The sequence below is a fragment of the Monodelphis domestica genome, chromosome 7, assembly GCF_027887165.1.
Source record: "Monodelphis domestica isolate mMonDom1 chromosome 7, mMonDom1.pri, whole genome shotgun sequence".
In the NCBI taxonomy this organism is placed as follows: domain Eukaryota; kingdom Metazoa; phylum Chordata; class Mammalia; order Didelphimorphia; family Didelphidae; genus Monodelphis; species Monodelphis domestica.
In genome coordinates this window covers 111,352,668-111,365,880 of record NC_077233.1, presented here as the reverse complement: position 1 = coordinate 111,365,880, position 13,213 = coordinate 111,352,668, and the positions used below count along the sequence as shown (strand labels likewise).

General features: G+C 36.7%; 1 protein-coding gene across 3 annotated transcripts in view; it reads left to right on the top strand.

The window, feature by feature from the left end:
• Positions 1-13,213, top strand: part of ADAMTSL1 (ADAMTS like 1) — a 1,092,747-nt gene that overhangs the window by 839,784 nt on the left and 239,750 nt on the right. For all 3 annotated transcript variants that reach the window (XM_056805329.1, XM_056805328.1, XM_056805331.1), the window contains one exon: positions 7,654-7,780. In XM_056805329.1, the coding sequence (XP_056661307.1) occupies positions 7,654-7,780 (127 nt within the window). The remainder of the gene's footprint in view (positions 1-7,653; positions 7,781-13,213) is intronic.

Here is a 13,213-nt window from a genome sequence, read left to right as displayed (position 1 = left end):
TATCTGGTCCAACTCCTTCATTATACAGATGAGGAACCCAAGACCTGGAGAAATTAAATATCTTTCTTCTGGTCACACACATACTAATGGCACAGCTGTAATTTGAACTTCAGTACTCTAACTCTGAATCCAAGTGTCTGTCCATAGCTCACAAAGAGTATGTGTGTGTTGGGGGTGTGAGGAGGGAGGTGGGGCAGAGCTAAGAGGGGAAGTTGTTCCAAGAGCAGTCCAGTTCGCAGAATTAGTTTCACCATATTCTTGTCCCCTACTATTGAGAACTGAGGAATTTGAGTTTCTTACTTCATAGTTTGGACCCACAAAAGCTTGACATCACTAGCTCACTATTTGTTATTGGAGCCTGGGGAGCCCACAGGGAAACTTTTAAATGTGGCCACTGCTCTACTTAACCAGGTGAACCTATACAAGCCTGTCAGTCTGGAGAAGTCTGTCTGCCACGAAGTTGGTAGTATTTACGTTGTGTGCATTGTTAACTCAGTCCCCTTATTTCTCCTGCAGCATCTTGTGAAGACATTTTATTGTACGTTTTTGAGTGTCTAGAGAATTCCAGTCTCATGTTCTCCCTGTTCGCTCACTGTCAGCTTAATAGAGTGCGGGGAGAAAACCATCTCAGCCCATATTGTCGGCCTGATGCCTAAAATCCAACATGAAATCTTTACCTTAGAGCCGAGCTAAACTCCATGCCAGAAAGCTCACTGCCTGAGCCAACTTGGATTGGATATTATTGTTCTGGGGTTTTATTTAGGAAGAGTTTGTTCTTAGTAAATCCTGATGGAGAGGAAAGAGAAGTCAGCTCAATTGTGGGAGTTCTACGAGGGGATGACACAACATACAACTGGTATGCCTGTGAAAAAGCAAACATCCGAGGGATGGTGGCATATGATGATGGTCCACCAAAGACCTGTGTACAGCACAAATAACATCTTAACAGCAACGAGTCTCAGTAGTCCTGTTTTCAAAACAGTTCCCAGACTCTCACTTCAGCTAGATTGGGCTGGCGATTGCTCAGCAACTATATTGGAGGTGATACTTTGTTGAAGCCAGAAACATCATATAACCATCTAATACAGCAAAGAGAGAATATGTGCTGGATCCAGTTGTAACTTAAAGGTAGAATCATATTAAACTACTTTTGGTCAAAATATTCTATTTGTAGGCTCTCCCATTGCAGAAAGTTTTCTGTCATCAGTAGCTAAGAGGAATTGAAAGCTGATTTTTAACCATTCATCCAAAATGGAGTGGCCATTGATAACATAGCAACAACCTAAAGGTTCTGCTTTGGCTACCCCTAGCTGATAACAACACACTCTCAAGTATCCTTATTCACACAACAGGAAGGGGTTATAGACATATTACCCCCTTACTTAAAAGGAAAAAAAAAAACACATACCTTCTGTCTCAGAATCAATATTAAGTATTGATTTCAAGGCAGAAGAGCAGTATGGGTTAGGTAATTGGAGTTATGTGAACTTGCCCAAGGTCATTCAGCTAGGAAATGTCTAAGGGCAGGTTTGAATCCAGGACCTCCTGTCTCTAGCTCTGGCTCTCTACCCAGTAAACCAACTAGATGCCACTATTCCCCCCTTATTTGCAATTCCCCCCTGAGCATACCAGGTCTTCCTTTTTTCTGAATTGAATATCTCACTGATTTCATTGGTCTTATTGTTCAGAAATTTTAAGAAAGCTTATACAGCCTAAAAGCTTGTTCTCAGACAAGGTCTTTCCCATCAATTTCAAAACTTCCCAAGATGCCTTAGCAGGTTTGATTAAAAAGACCATCCTCTCACACAAGGCTAAATATTCATATAAATCAAAGAGTTAATTGGAAGACAGGTATTTGAATAAGATAATGCCAGAATTTTGAGGGAAAATATTTGAAAGATCTGAATAAAAGAACATGTTTCTATTAATGATGAATTTCTAGATATGCTCATGTTTGGAGATGACATGTCCTCATCATGTTGTGAACTAGAAGAGTATAAAGCCTTCTTAGGGAAATATACCATGTGAAATGCATAGAGTGTGAAAGATCAGTCCAACCATCCATACTGAAAATATGATGGATAGAAAATATGTATTGTATAGATTATGACTTGGTACTGGTTGAGGAAAAAAAATTTTTTTTAATTAGTTTATCGGCACAAATATTCCCTCCATTAGAGCAGCTAGATGGCGGAATGTACCTGGTCTAGAGTCAGACAGACCTATCTTCTTGAGTTCAAATCTAACCTCAGATACACCCTAGCTCTGTGACTCGGGGCAAGTCATTTAACCCTGTTTGCTCCCATTTCCTCATTTGTAAAATAAACTGGAGACAGGTGTGGCAAACCACTCTACAATCTTTGCTAAGATTGTGCTAAGAAAATGCCAAGGGGTCTAGACACAAATAAAAAATGATTGAACACCTTTTCCTCCGTTCAAGCCTCACTTCTCTCCATTGCAATGGTCCTTTGTATCATGGAAGTCACCCTGGTTCCAACGACTATAAGAATAGAGTGCAAACTCTTGCCAAACTAGACAAACTTAGAACATGGACCTATTGAATGATTAGATATCTCATGACTGAGGACCAACCTAACTGAATTGGTGAGGCTTATCACCAGGTTGCCAACAGGCTTATAATACTTTCACCCACAAAAGCTCTCAAGGACTAGCTGCTAAGTTAGAAATGAGTTGGAATTCACATTGATAGAAACAATGAAAAATCATAGATCATTGAAATTGAGTTCATACATGAGTAATAAGAATGGTATAGAGTTGAATAAGAGAAAGACCTGGGGAGAGATGTGGAATGGAAACTGGGTGAATGATATTTAGTACCAAGATATTAAGTATCTTCCTCAAGGTTACAGACTCTGTGGAAGTAGGACAGCTCTCAATTCACTATGCTAAACTATCTCATACTAAGGATATATAAAATCAGAAAAAGGTTAAGTGATTAGTGAGAGTGAGCAAAAGAGGGTGTCAAAGATGCACTGGTAACACAAAAGACATGAAGAGAAATAAAGGTCTCCTGCATATTAATAGATCTGCTGTGGAGGAATTGTGGGAAATCATAGCCAAGAATCACACAGAATAAAATAATTGGGATCTGCACTGGAGGAAGGAGTTCCCATTCTGTGAAAATCATAGGTCTTTCAAAGCACCAAAGTATCTCAGGTTTAAAATATTCTATGTCTGAATTGGTAGCAACTAGTGTTTCTGACTGTAATCATCTCCACTGAGTAAAACCAAGGTTGATGTCTCTCTTATTTTCTTCTCAGTTTACACTGTTAGATTTTAATTAGCATTTTACTCATGTATTGTTATTTAACACTTATTGAATGTCAGCAGATCCTATTCTCTTAATGTTGAATTATGTGCCTAATATAACTTTTTTTAAAAAAGAGGTCTATTTGGATAAAAAAAAGGAAATTACATCTGATAGAAAAGTCTTCCACATGTAGAAAAGAATTGAGTTGGAATATCTTGGCATCTTAAAGTAGAATTGATATCAAGGAAAAAAACAATTGTGTCAGAAAGATGTTAGTCATTTAAACAATGAAGTTAAACAAAACACAGTTAGAACTATCTTGGTTCATTTCCTAGGGTTCACAAACCCACACTTGAGAGTTCCAAATCGAATGCTAGGGCCAAGTTAGCTCTGAAGTATGTCGCTTTCCATTTAACTATTCTTAGCATAGCTGTTTTTCTAGATTTGCAAAGTTTAACTGTTCTCAACACAGTTTTCACATCAATGAGAAATGTGTAGGATCAGAGAGGGAGGGAGGTATATAATTATCTCTTTTGGTTCCTCTTGAGTCAAATAATAACACAGAACAGTTCCAAAGAAAGCTAAGCCCTTTGGGGGAAATCATAGGTCTTTGTAATTTGAAGAGAAAATTCAGGGGGAAATGAAATGCTCCCACTAGAGAGGGTAGACTTTTCATACCTCTTGGTCATTCCATCCCTGTGTAGAGCAAAGCACTTTGGACAATTGAAGTCCTTTCCACATAGCCCCAAATATTTTTGAGTATAGGGAATTGTGCATGAATGTGTAAGTGTAGTCAGAATTCTTGTGGCCATTAAGATGTATAAAATGTTTTCTCAAACAAAAATGAAAGTTGCTTAATAGAATCAAATGGTTCAGAGCTATATTGTCCACATTTCTACAGTATAATCACCCCTATTTAATGTCAAAAAATGTTGTGGACGCAAATACAAGAATGGGTGTGCCACAGGTCCCCTTTTTTTTTTTTTGAGAAATTGCATACTGGCAAAAGATTTCTCTCAATTAGGTAATATTTTAAAATGAATTTTTGTTTTATTCATCACAGTAGTATATGCATAATTTGAAAAATAGTGATGCCTTTACGTGTGAATTATTTATATACTCAACAGAAGATATGACTGCTTATTGTTAGATTTGCTTTTGGTTTCGTGACTGTAGGCCACATGTTGGAACCATTGGTTTAGTGGTTTGACTGTTTGGCATTTCTCCCATCCTTTATTCCCCAGCCCCCTTATTTGAGAATACTTACTTGCAACATGATTGGCTAGCAACTAGAATTGATTGATAATTGAGGTAAAACTCATTGGGCCAATTCTTTGTAAAGTTTTGTTGATGGTACAAACACACCACCAAAAAAAAAAAAATCCCTAGGCCACACAACTAACCCAGAACCAAAGAGGAATGAATACATACCAGTGCCTGCAGGGTTATCAGCCCACCCACAAATACTTTTTCTTGCCCATGGAAATATTTTTGTTGCTGTCATGTAGAAGGACACTAACAAAAGGCTTGAGTTTTGTTTTGTTTTTTTTAACCACAACATGGATCCATGTAGACAAAGCTTAAGTGGATTCTGAGACAAGGACTATAGTTTCTTCAATAGGTTGAAGAGGACAACAATTTGACTGTGGAGATTTGACTAAGTTGCTGTCTATTCATTTTAAATGCAAGTGTTTTTAACAATGTTTTCCTAATAGATTATTCATGTGAAAACGTTTGCTACTCTGAAGGAGCTTTAACTTTGTCATCTGTTTAAAAGATGTTTGTGTTTGTTTTTTTATTTGCAAAATACACATTACCCACCACATTCTTTAAAACCCAGCACATACAAAACAGAATGCTAAATAAATCATATTTTTAACAATTGCCTGAACAGATGTTTGCAATTATTAAATATAGCCAAAAAGAAGAAACAATTAAATTAAACCAAGAATAAGCATTATGAGCATGAGAGCCATGAGGAAGATAGTCTAAGTGGTATTTTGGGCAAATCACTTGACCTTCTGAGCCCCGGTTCTCTCATGAGTTGAATGAGAGACTCATTCCCCAAAATACAGTGGTTAGAAGTTTTGAATGGTTTTCAAAAGAAGACATGAATACAGTCAACCACATTTCAAATAGTCCAAATCACTACTAATATGAGAAACTTAAATTAAAGCAAATTAAAGTTTCATCTCATTTAATACGTCAATAAAGATAATAAAAGAAATAGTCAGAGGGGCTTGTGGGAAGACAAGCATGCTAAAGCACTTTCAACTTTCAAAGGATAGTAATTTTATTCCTATTTTTTAAAAGTTTCCTTGATACTTTGTGTTTTTGTATCAGTTTTTGTCTCTTCCATCCCCAACCCTAAACAACACATCTCTCCCACATCTCTCTCTCTCTCTCTCTCTCTCTCTCTCTCTCTCTCTCTCTCTCTCTCTCTCTCTCTCTCTCTCACACACACACACACACACACACACACACACACACACACACACACACACACACTCTGACTTTTCTACAAGCTTCTTGAGGATAAAGACTTTTGCTCTTCCTTGTATCTCCTGGCATATAGGAGGCACATGATCAAATGTTTGTTGACCCACCAATCTTGTAAAGCAGCTAAGTTAATAGTGGATAGAGAACTGGCCCTGAAATTCAAATATACCCTCAGAGATGCACTAACTGTGTGACCTTGGGCAGGTTACTCACCTTCTGTCTGCCTCAATTTCCCCTAAGGATATCATATGGATAAAATGAGATATTTGTGAAGTGCTTTGCAAATTGTAAAGCACTATATAATTATTAGCTATTAAGAGAAATCAAATATTTAAGTAATGCCAACTGACAAGTCACCCACATCTGGCATAATGTATATCACAGTAACACAACATATCTGGAGTCTCCTAGGTTCCTCCTTAGAGGAAGGAGTACATTTCATGATCACTCCATCTTCCTTTCTCTGGACTAAAATTGGTCATTTCAATCAGTCTGTTTTACTGCCTTTAAGTAATATTTCTCTTTATATTATTATGCTCATTGTGCTTATTGTCCTCTTTATTTTTTAATTATTTCTCCCAGAATCAGTTCAATTCAAGTCATTTCATAATTCTAAAAGTCCTTCATATTCAGTGTTTCTTAAAAACAATAATATTCTATATGCACACAATTTTGATGCAGTTGTGAACACTACAGACTGATCTGATTCTTCTGGAAAGTAATTTTGAATCATACAGGAAAAATCACTAAACTATTGCTGCACTTTGACCCAGTTATGAAAGGACATCTACCCCAAGGAGGTCTAAGATAGAAACCAAGGTCTAATAACAGCAAAACCTTTGTAGCTGAACCTTTTTTTGTGCCTGCAAAGAAACAGAAACAAAAGAGTACCCAATTACTGAAGAATGACGGAACAATTTGTGTGATTGGTTGTGGTGGGAGAATGAGGTATATCAGGAAATAGCTGGGGTTTTTTAAAAGAAGGCATCCATAAAACTAAAGAAGAATTATATGAAGGTCCTTGACTAGATTATTTTTAAATTCCTTCAGGCTCAAAATCATATCATCCTAAATGCAAACAGGTATTAAATTTAGTCTAGATTTGATTTTTACTTTAGAAGTAGAGAGGAAATAATAATTAAACCTTACTACTTATATTTTCATATAGGTTAGTAATATTGATGACCCTGTTTTAGACTGTTTAAGTACATTTACCTAACTGCACTTAAAACCTTGGTAGTTTACTGATCTTTCCCCCACATTCAGAACACGGAAAGCCTGACTTTTTATATATAATGGATCTTTTAAAATTGCCTAAAAGTCTCATTTCTTTTCTACTTCAGTGTTATCTTTGGGGTTTCTTTTTGTTTGTTTGTTTTGTTTTTGTTTTTAAAGGACAATAAATCATCCTCTTTTTATCAATGCCTCTAATACCTAGCACAGTGCATTGAACAGTGTAGGAACTTAATATGTTTTGAAAGAATTAATTAATGCAGAAATTGCATTAAAACCAAATTGAGATTTAGCAGAGATGAGGGGGGGAACAGATCTGCTTTCTTCATCCCTTGCCTATACATATATATCTCTGTACATGAAGTCCATGAAAACATAGGCCTGTGCACACATACATGCACACACATTCACACACTTTTGCATTTCTTCCTCCCCCTATGTCTGAACTGCAAAAACCATTTGGAGCAGTTCTGAATCTCTGACTCCCAAGTTCAGTAAGACTCCTGGCTGGGTTCAGAATCCTTCGTGGGTAACATATTTTATAGCCCTCCAGGGATGATGTGAGAATAATTTGGTGGTAATTAGTCACAGAGATGGATCTCTACGTCAGTAGGTGCTCAGTTTGAACTGTACATCTTTTTTTTTGTCAGATTGTTGGCTGTGACCACCAGCTAGGAAGCACTGTCAAGGAAGATAACTGTGGAGTCTGCAATGGAGACGGTTCCACCTGCCGGCTGGTCAGAGGGCAGTACAAATCGCAGCTCTCAGCAACCAAACGTAAGCCAGGGACCTGATCTTCCCTGGGATGGAACCTCTTGGTGCTCATCTAGCATTTTACTTTCTCTTAGTCTGGGAAAGATGTGAAGATACAGCTGAGAATAAAATGGGAAATGAAACAAGAACTCTGTTCTCCACTAAATAATGGCTTAGTTTGGGAAAGCTAAGACTACCTGGCCAAATGCGATAAAAGGAATGAGCATTTATATAGTTCCTACCATGTGCCAGGTGCTGTGCTAAGCACCTTATAGATATCTCAGTTGATCAAAAAGGAAAGTATCCAAGCTAAAGAAGCCAAATTTCCTAGTGGAAGACTTGGCTTTGCTTCATTCTATCCTATTTATGCTACACGATCCTAACCTATCCTGTGCTATCCTTATCCTATTCTATTCATTTAATCCTTATTCCCAAAAGGTCATCTTGGTACATGGTTGGTTACAAAGAGGATTAGGAAGAATAATTATGAACAATCATCTTGAATCCAACACCATTATTAGAAAAACGAATCAAAGCAACACTTTATTGATTGTGTGACATTCTTAAACAAAAAAGCAACATTATTCTTAGTGTAAAGGAACAGTTTGCAATGGAAATAAAATAGCTTGGCAATGAAGTAATCAAGCTCAGTCAACTCTATCTCTCTATCTCCTGGTCATTTAGAAACAATTCTAATAGTTTGTCTTTGAACCAGTTCAAATAAGGGTGAGGTTCAAGCATCATCTTCCCACATAGGTATGCAAATAATTTAACACTGAATCCCTTGTGATTTCTCTTTCATGTTTACCTTATTCTGCTTCTCTTGAATCTTATGTTTGGATGTTTAATATTGTATTCATTTCTGTCATTTTCATTAGAAATACTTGAAAGTCTTCTATTTCATTAAATATCAATTCCCACCTCCCCCAAGTATACTCAGTTTTGCTGATTTGGTTATTCTTAGTAATAGTCATATCTCCTTTACTTTCTGGAATGTCATTTTCTAAGCCCTTTGATTCTTTATTGTGATAGCTGCTAAATCTTGTGTGATCCTGGCTGTAACACCATATTTAAATGCTTTCTTTCTTGTTATTTACAATATTTTCTCTTTGGCCTAGGAGCTTTGGAATTTGGCTATAATATTTCTGGAAGTTTTCATTTGGGGATCTCTTGATGAAAGTAATCAGTTTGATTTCCATTTTGTCCTCTGGTTTTAAGATGTTGAAACAGTTTTCCTTGATGACTTCTTGAAATATGATGTGTGAGCCCCTTTTCTATCATGGATTTCAGTCCAATAATTCTTAAATTATCTCTCTTCAATCCATTTTCAATGTAAGTTTTGTTTTTTTTAATGAGATAGTTTACATTTTCTTTTATTTTTTTCTATTCATTTAACTTTGTTTTATTATTTCTTGATGTCTCATGGAATTACTAGTTTCCACCTGGACAATTATAATTTTTAATATCATCTCCTCGAGATTTTTTTACCTCTTTTTCCATTTAACTGATTCTGCTTTTTAAAGAGTTATTTTCTTCAGCATTTTTGATATCTCTTCTACCAAGCTGATAATTTTCTTTTACAATTTTCTTGCATTGTTCTCATTTATTTTCTCAATTTCTTCTCTACCTCTCATTTGATTTTTTAAAATAGATTTTTGCTCTTTTTAAAAAATCCATTTCTCATACTCTTCTAAGAATTCCTATTGGGCTACTGTTCACTCTGCATTTGTCTTTGAGACTTGTGGATACTTCCTTCTGGCTTTATTTTGGGGGGCTTTCTGTCACCAAAGCAGATTTTTATGGTTAGATTAAATTTTTTTTATTTATTCATTTTTCCAGCTTATTTCTTGACTTTTAACTTTATGTTAAAGTTGGGCTCTCTGTTCATGGGATTTGGGAGAAGGAGGAGGTGTACTGTCCTAAGCTTCAGCCTTCTTCACCCTGATGTTTTCACAGCTAGTCTGTGGAAGTCTGTATTTCTGTGATCTGGGAAGAGGTGGTCACTGATCTCCTGGTCTTTGTTCTGGTCCTAAACAATATAGGGATCCTGGGCATCACCTCTTATGATTGCAAGTACTAATATTCCTCTTTCTACCCTAGAACTGCTAATAGGAACTAGGACCTCTGATCTTTTTCCACCTTGAAACCACAACCAGGAACCGTGCTGTCATTACTGTTTGTTTTGTGGTCTATGTCAAATAGTTCCTTAATTATACATTCATAGCATTGGACATTAGACTATTCCCTCAGCACCAGGAACTCAGATAACAATAAGAATATCTTGCTTTTATACAATACCTCCAACTATAATGTTCTAATATTCCTATAGTTTTTATATTTTTATCAATGGGTTCCTCTCTTCATCTATAGGGACTGTAAATTACCCAGTAGGTTATGTAGATATAATAATGACTACAGAGAAATTATAACCCATCCCAACTTCTAAGCAGTTATTTTTTGAAATAGAAAGACTTCCTTTTTTCCTTATCCACTACCATGTATGCCTTCTGTCCCCTCTCTTCACTCCCCACCAATACCACCTTCCACCTAGGAAAATGAACACTAAAGTACTTGATCTGGTATACATAATGTAAGGCAATTTGTGAGTTCAGTGGCATGAAAAACTGGAACTAAGTTGTACAGACTCAGAAGGAACAAGCAGAGTGTTAGAGGCCTTTTCCTGATCTCCAAATACTTAAATGAAGTGTACTATATTGAGTAAATTATATAATACAAAACCCGATGATTGCATATCATGATAAAATGCAATTGTTCCCTTTACCTTAGCACCGTATGTCCTCAGGACCAAATGATTTATGCCAATAGAGCTCAGCCCAAGCATAAAACACACCAAAATCTATAGCAGATGGTGAACAAGCCCACTCATTTATATTTCTTCCACGATAGAAGACCCCTATGCCTCATATTTACAAACTGAGAAGTGACCCATGGGCAGGTTGGAGATTAGCCTGCCACGTGAATCTGATTGTATAAATATGCAGCTCACCATTCCAGGAGGCTTAGAAAGTGCTCTGCTGTGTCCTTTCCTTGTGGTCTGCCAAAAGTCACCAAAAGCTTTGTTTTCTCTAAGCCTCAAGCATATTTTGTATTCCCCACATTGAATTCATTTTGTATCTGAACTTATAGAATTGTATTTTTTTTCTCTTTGTGCTATCAGGCCACAGTGGAATAGAGAAAGGAAAAAATGGGGAGGGCATAGAAGGGGGTAATGGAAAGTGTCAGACAAAAAGAGAAGTTGAGGTAATCCTTAAAAAATAGTTATCACATTATAAAAAAAAGAAGAAACATTCAAGACTAAAATGCATAGTAATTCCAGAGCCCAAAAACAAACAACAAAATGCAACAGAAAAAGCCCATCCTTGGTAATTTTTAGAGGAAATAATTGTGCTGCTGTGCAGTCCTTTCACCTTTACCCATTTCCTCCAGCTTCCCTCTCTCTGCACTCCCCAAAACCCACCAATTTAATAATTTAATTTGAGGTCATATACTTTAGTTCTGGTTCTTGAAATTAGTGCCATATTCATTTAAAACTTATTAAATATATTCATAATGCCTTATTTTGGCACCAAGGTCAAACCTGGGTAAAATTGTGACATAGGCCTAGTTTGAATCTGATACCATCTGGCTTCCTTTTTACAATGATTTTTCCTCCTCTGGAATTCCCCTGCCCTCATTCCATTCATTACCTGCCCTTCTGTTACACACACACACACACACACACACACACACACACACACACCCCATATTTAGGATCATTATACCCTTTAACCCACTCCTTTTCAACACTTGTCCCCAGGAAAGAATCAAAGGATCTCATTCACATTGATAAATATAAGAACACTAGTATATTACTCTCCTTGGGGATATCTACATTTTAACAATGGACAGAAATCCCCATTTGGCTTAAATCAGAGGAAATAAGGTTGCATTGTAGGATTTCCGATATCATATGGCTGAAGTGGAGAGGTGTATTTTTCCTTAAGCTGCTCATGTGTGTATTTTGTCTATTTATGAGCAGATATCTGGAGTCAGATTTTCAAAACACAGTATCAGAAACACCAACGTCCCAATTCTTTTTAATAACAGCTCATATTCCCCTATCGCTGTGTCATTTCCTAAGTACTTTCTTCACAGCAATTCTGGTATTACAAGTTCTTATCCCCATTTTATTGATTAGAAAACTGAAGAGTTATCACATGGAAGGATTAGACTTGTTTTACTGACCCCTGGATGTCAAAACTTGGAGTGACAGGGTAAAGAAGTTATGAAAAGAGAAATATCCATTCAAAATAGGGGGAAAGTCGTTGCCAATTAGAAATGTGTAACAGTAAAATGGGTCACCTCAGGAGGTAGTAAGTTCCCTAACACTAGGTCTTCAGAAATTCCAACAGGGTTGTTATAGAAGAAACTCCTGATTGGGATTGGATTAATTGCTTCTTATACTCCCCTACAACTCTTGGATGATCTTAATTCAGAGTTTAAGTTGGCTGTTGTTCACATAATTAGTAAGTGATTTAGTCAGAACTCAAAACCATGTCTTCTTGTGTCAGTTACAGATCTCTCTTCTCCCAACCTGGCTGCCTCTGACAGGCACATTAATAAGAACTGGATATGGACTGAGCTCCTTATCAAAAATCTTTCCTTTTTCTCTTTTTATTGGTCTCTAGGAGCTTCTTCGATGGCATAGTGGATAGACTTTGGACCTGGAATCAGGAAGAATTAATCTGAGCTCAGGCACTTAACTACCTGTGTGACTGAGCAAGTCACTTAACCTCTGTCTGCCTCAGTTTATTCAACTATAAAATGGAGATAATAATGGCATCTAACTTCCAATGTTATTGTGAGGTTCAAAGGAGACAGTATTTGTAAAGTATCATAGTGTCTGGCACATAGTAGAGAGTTAACAAAGATTTTTATCTTCCTGCCCTTCCATATGTCATTAGCCCTACAACTATAATTATTAGTTCAATACACTTCTAACAATTTTTCAACTTTCTCTGGAGTGGTAAATAGGAGACTGAGGGCTCTTGTTCCAGCTCTACCATTTCTCAGATGTGTAACCTTTTCACCTCTCTGGGTCTTATTTTTTATCAACTGTCAAATAAGGAGGTCAGAATCAATGATCTTGAAGGTCCCTCTCTAGCTCTAAAGTTTTTCCATCCCAATGAACTGCCAGAATTTAAAATTAAATCACCAATGGCAATGATCAGAATTAATAGTGGTCCAATTATTATTTACCTTGATACAGTCATTGGCTCAACTAAGCTGGATGAGTATTAAGTGAGCCTTTTGAGAATCCTCATTGGTAACTCTAGTCTTGCTCCTGCCTATCTTGGCTTATCAAATCAGTATGCCCAATGAGCTGAGGCACTCTGGTGCTCATTTGTTGAGCAGGGTCATGCCTCAGAAAATAATAAAATATAGTTACAAAGCCTT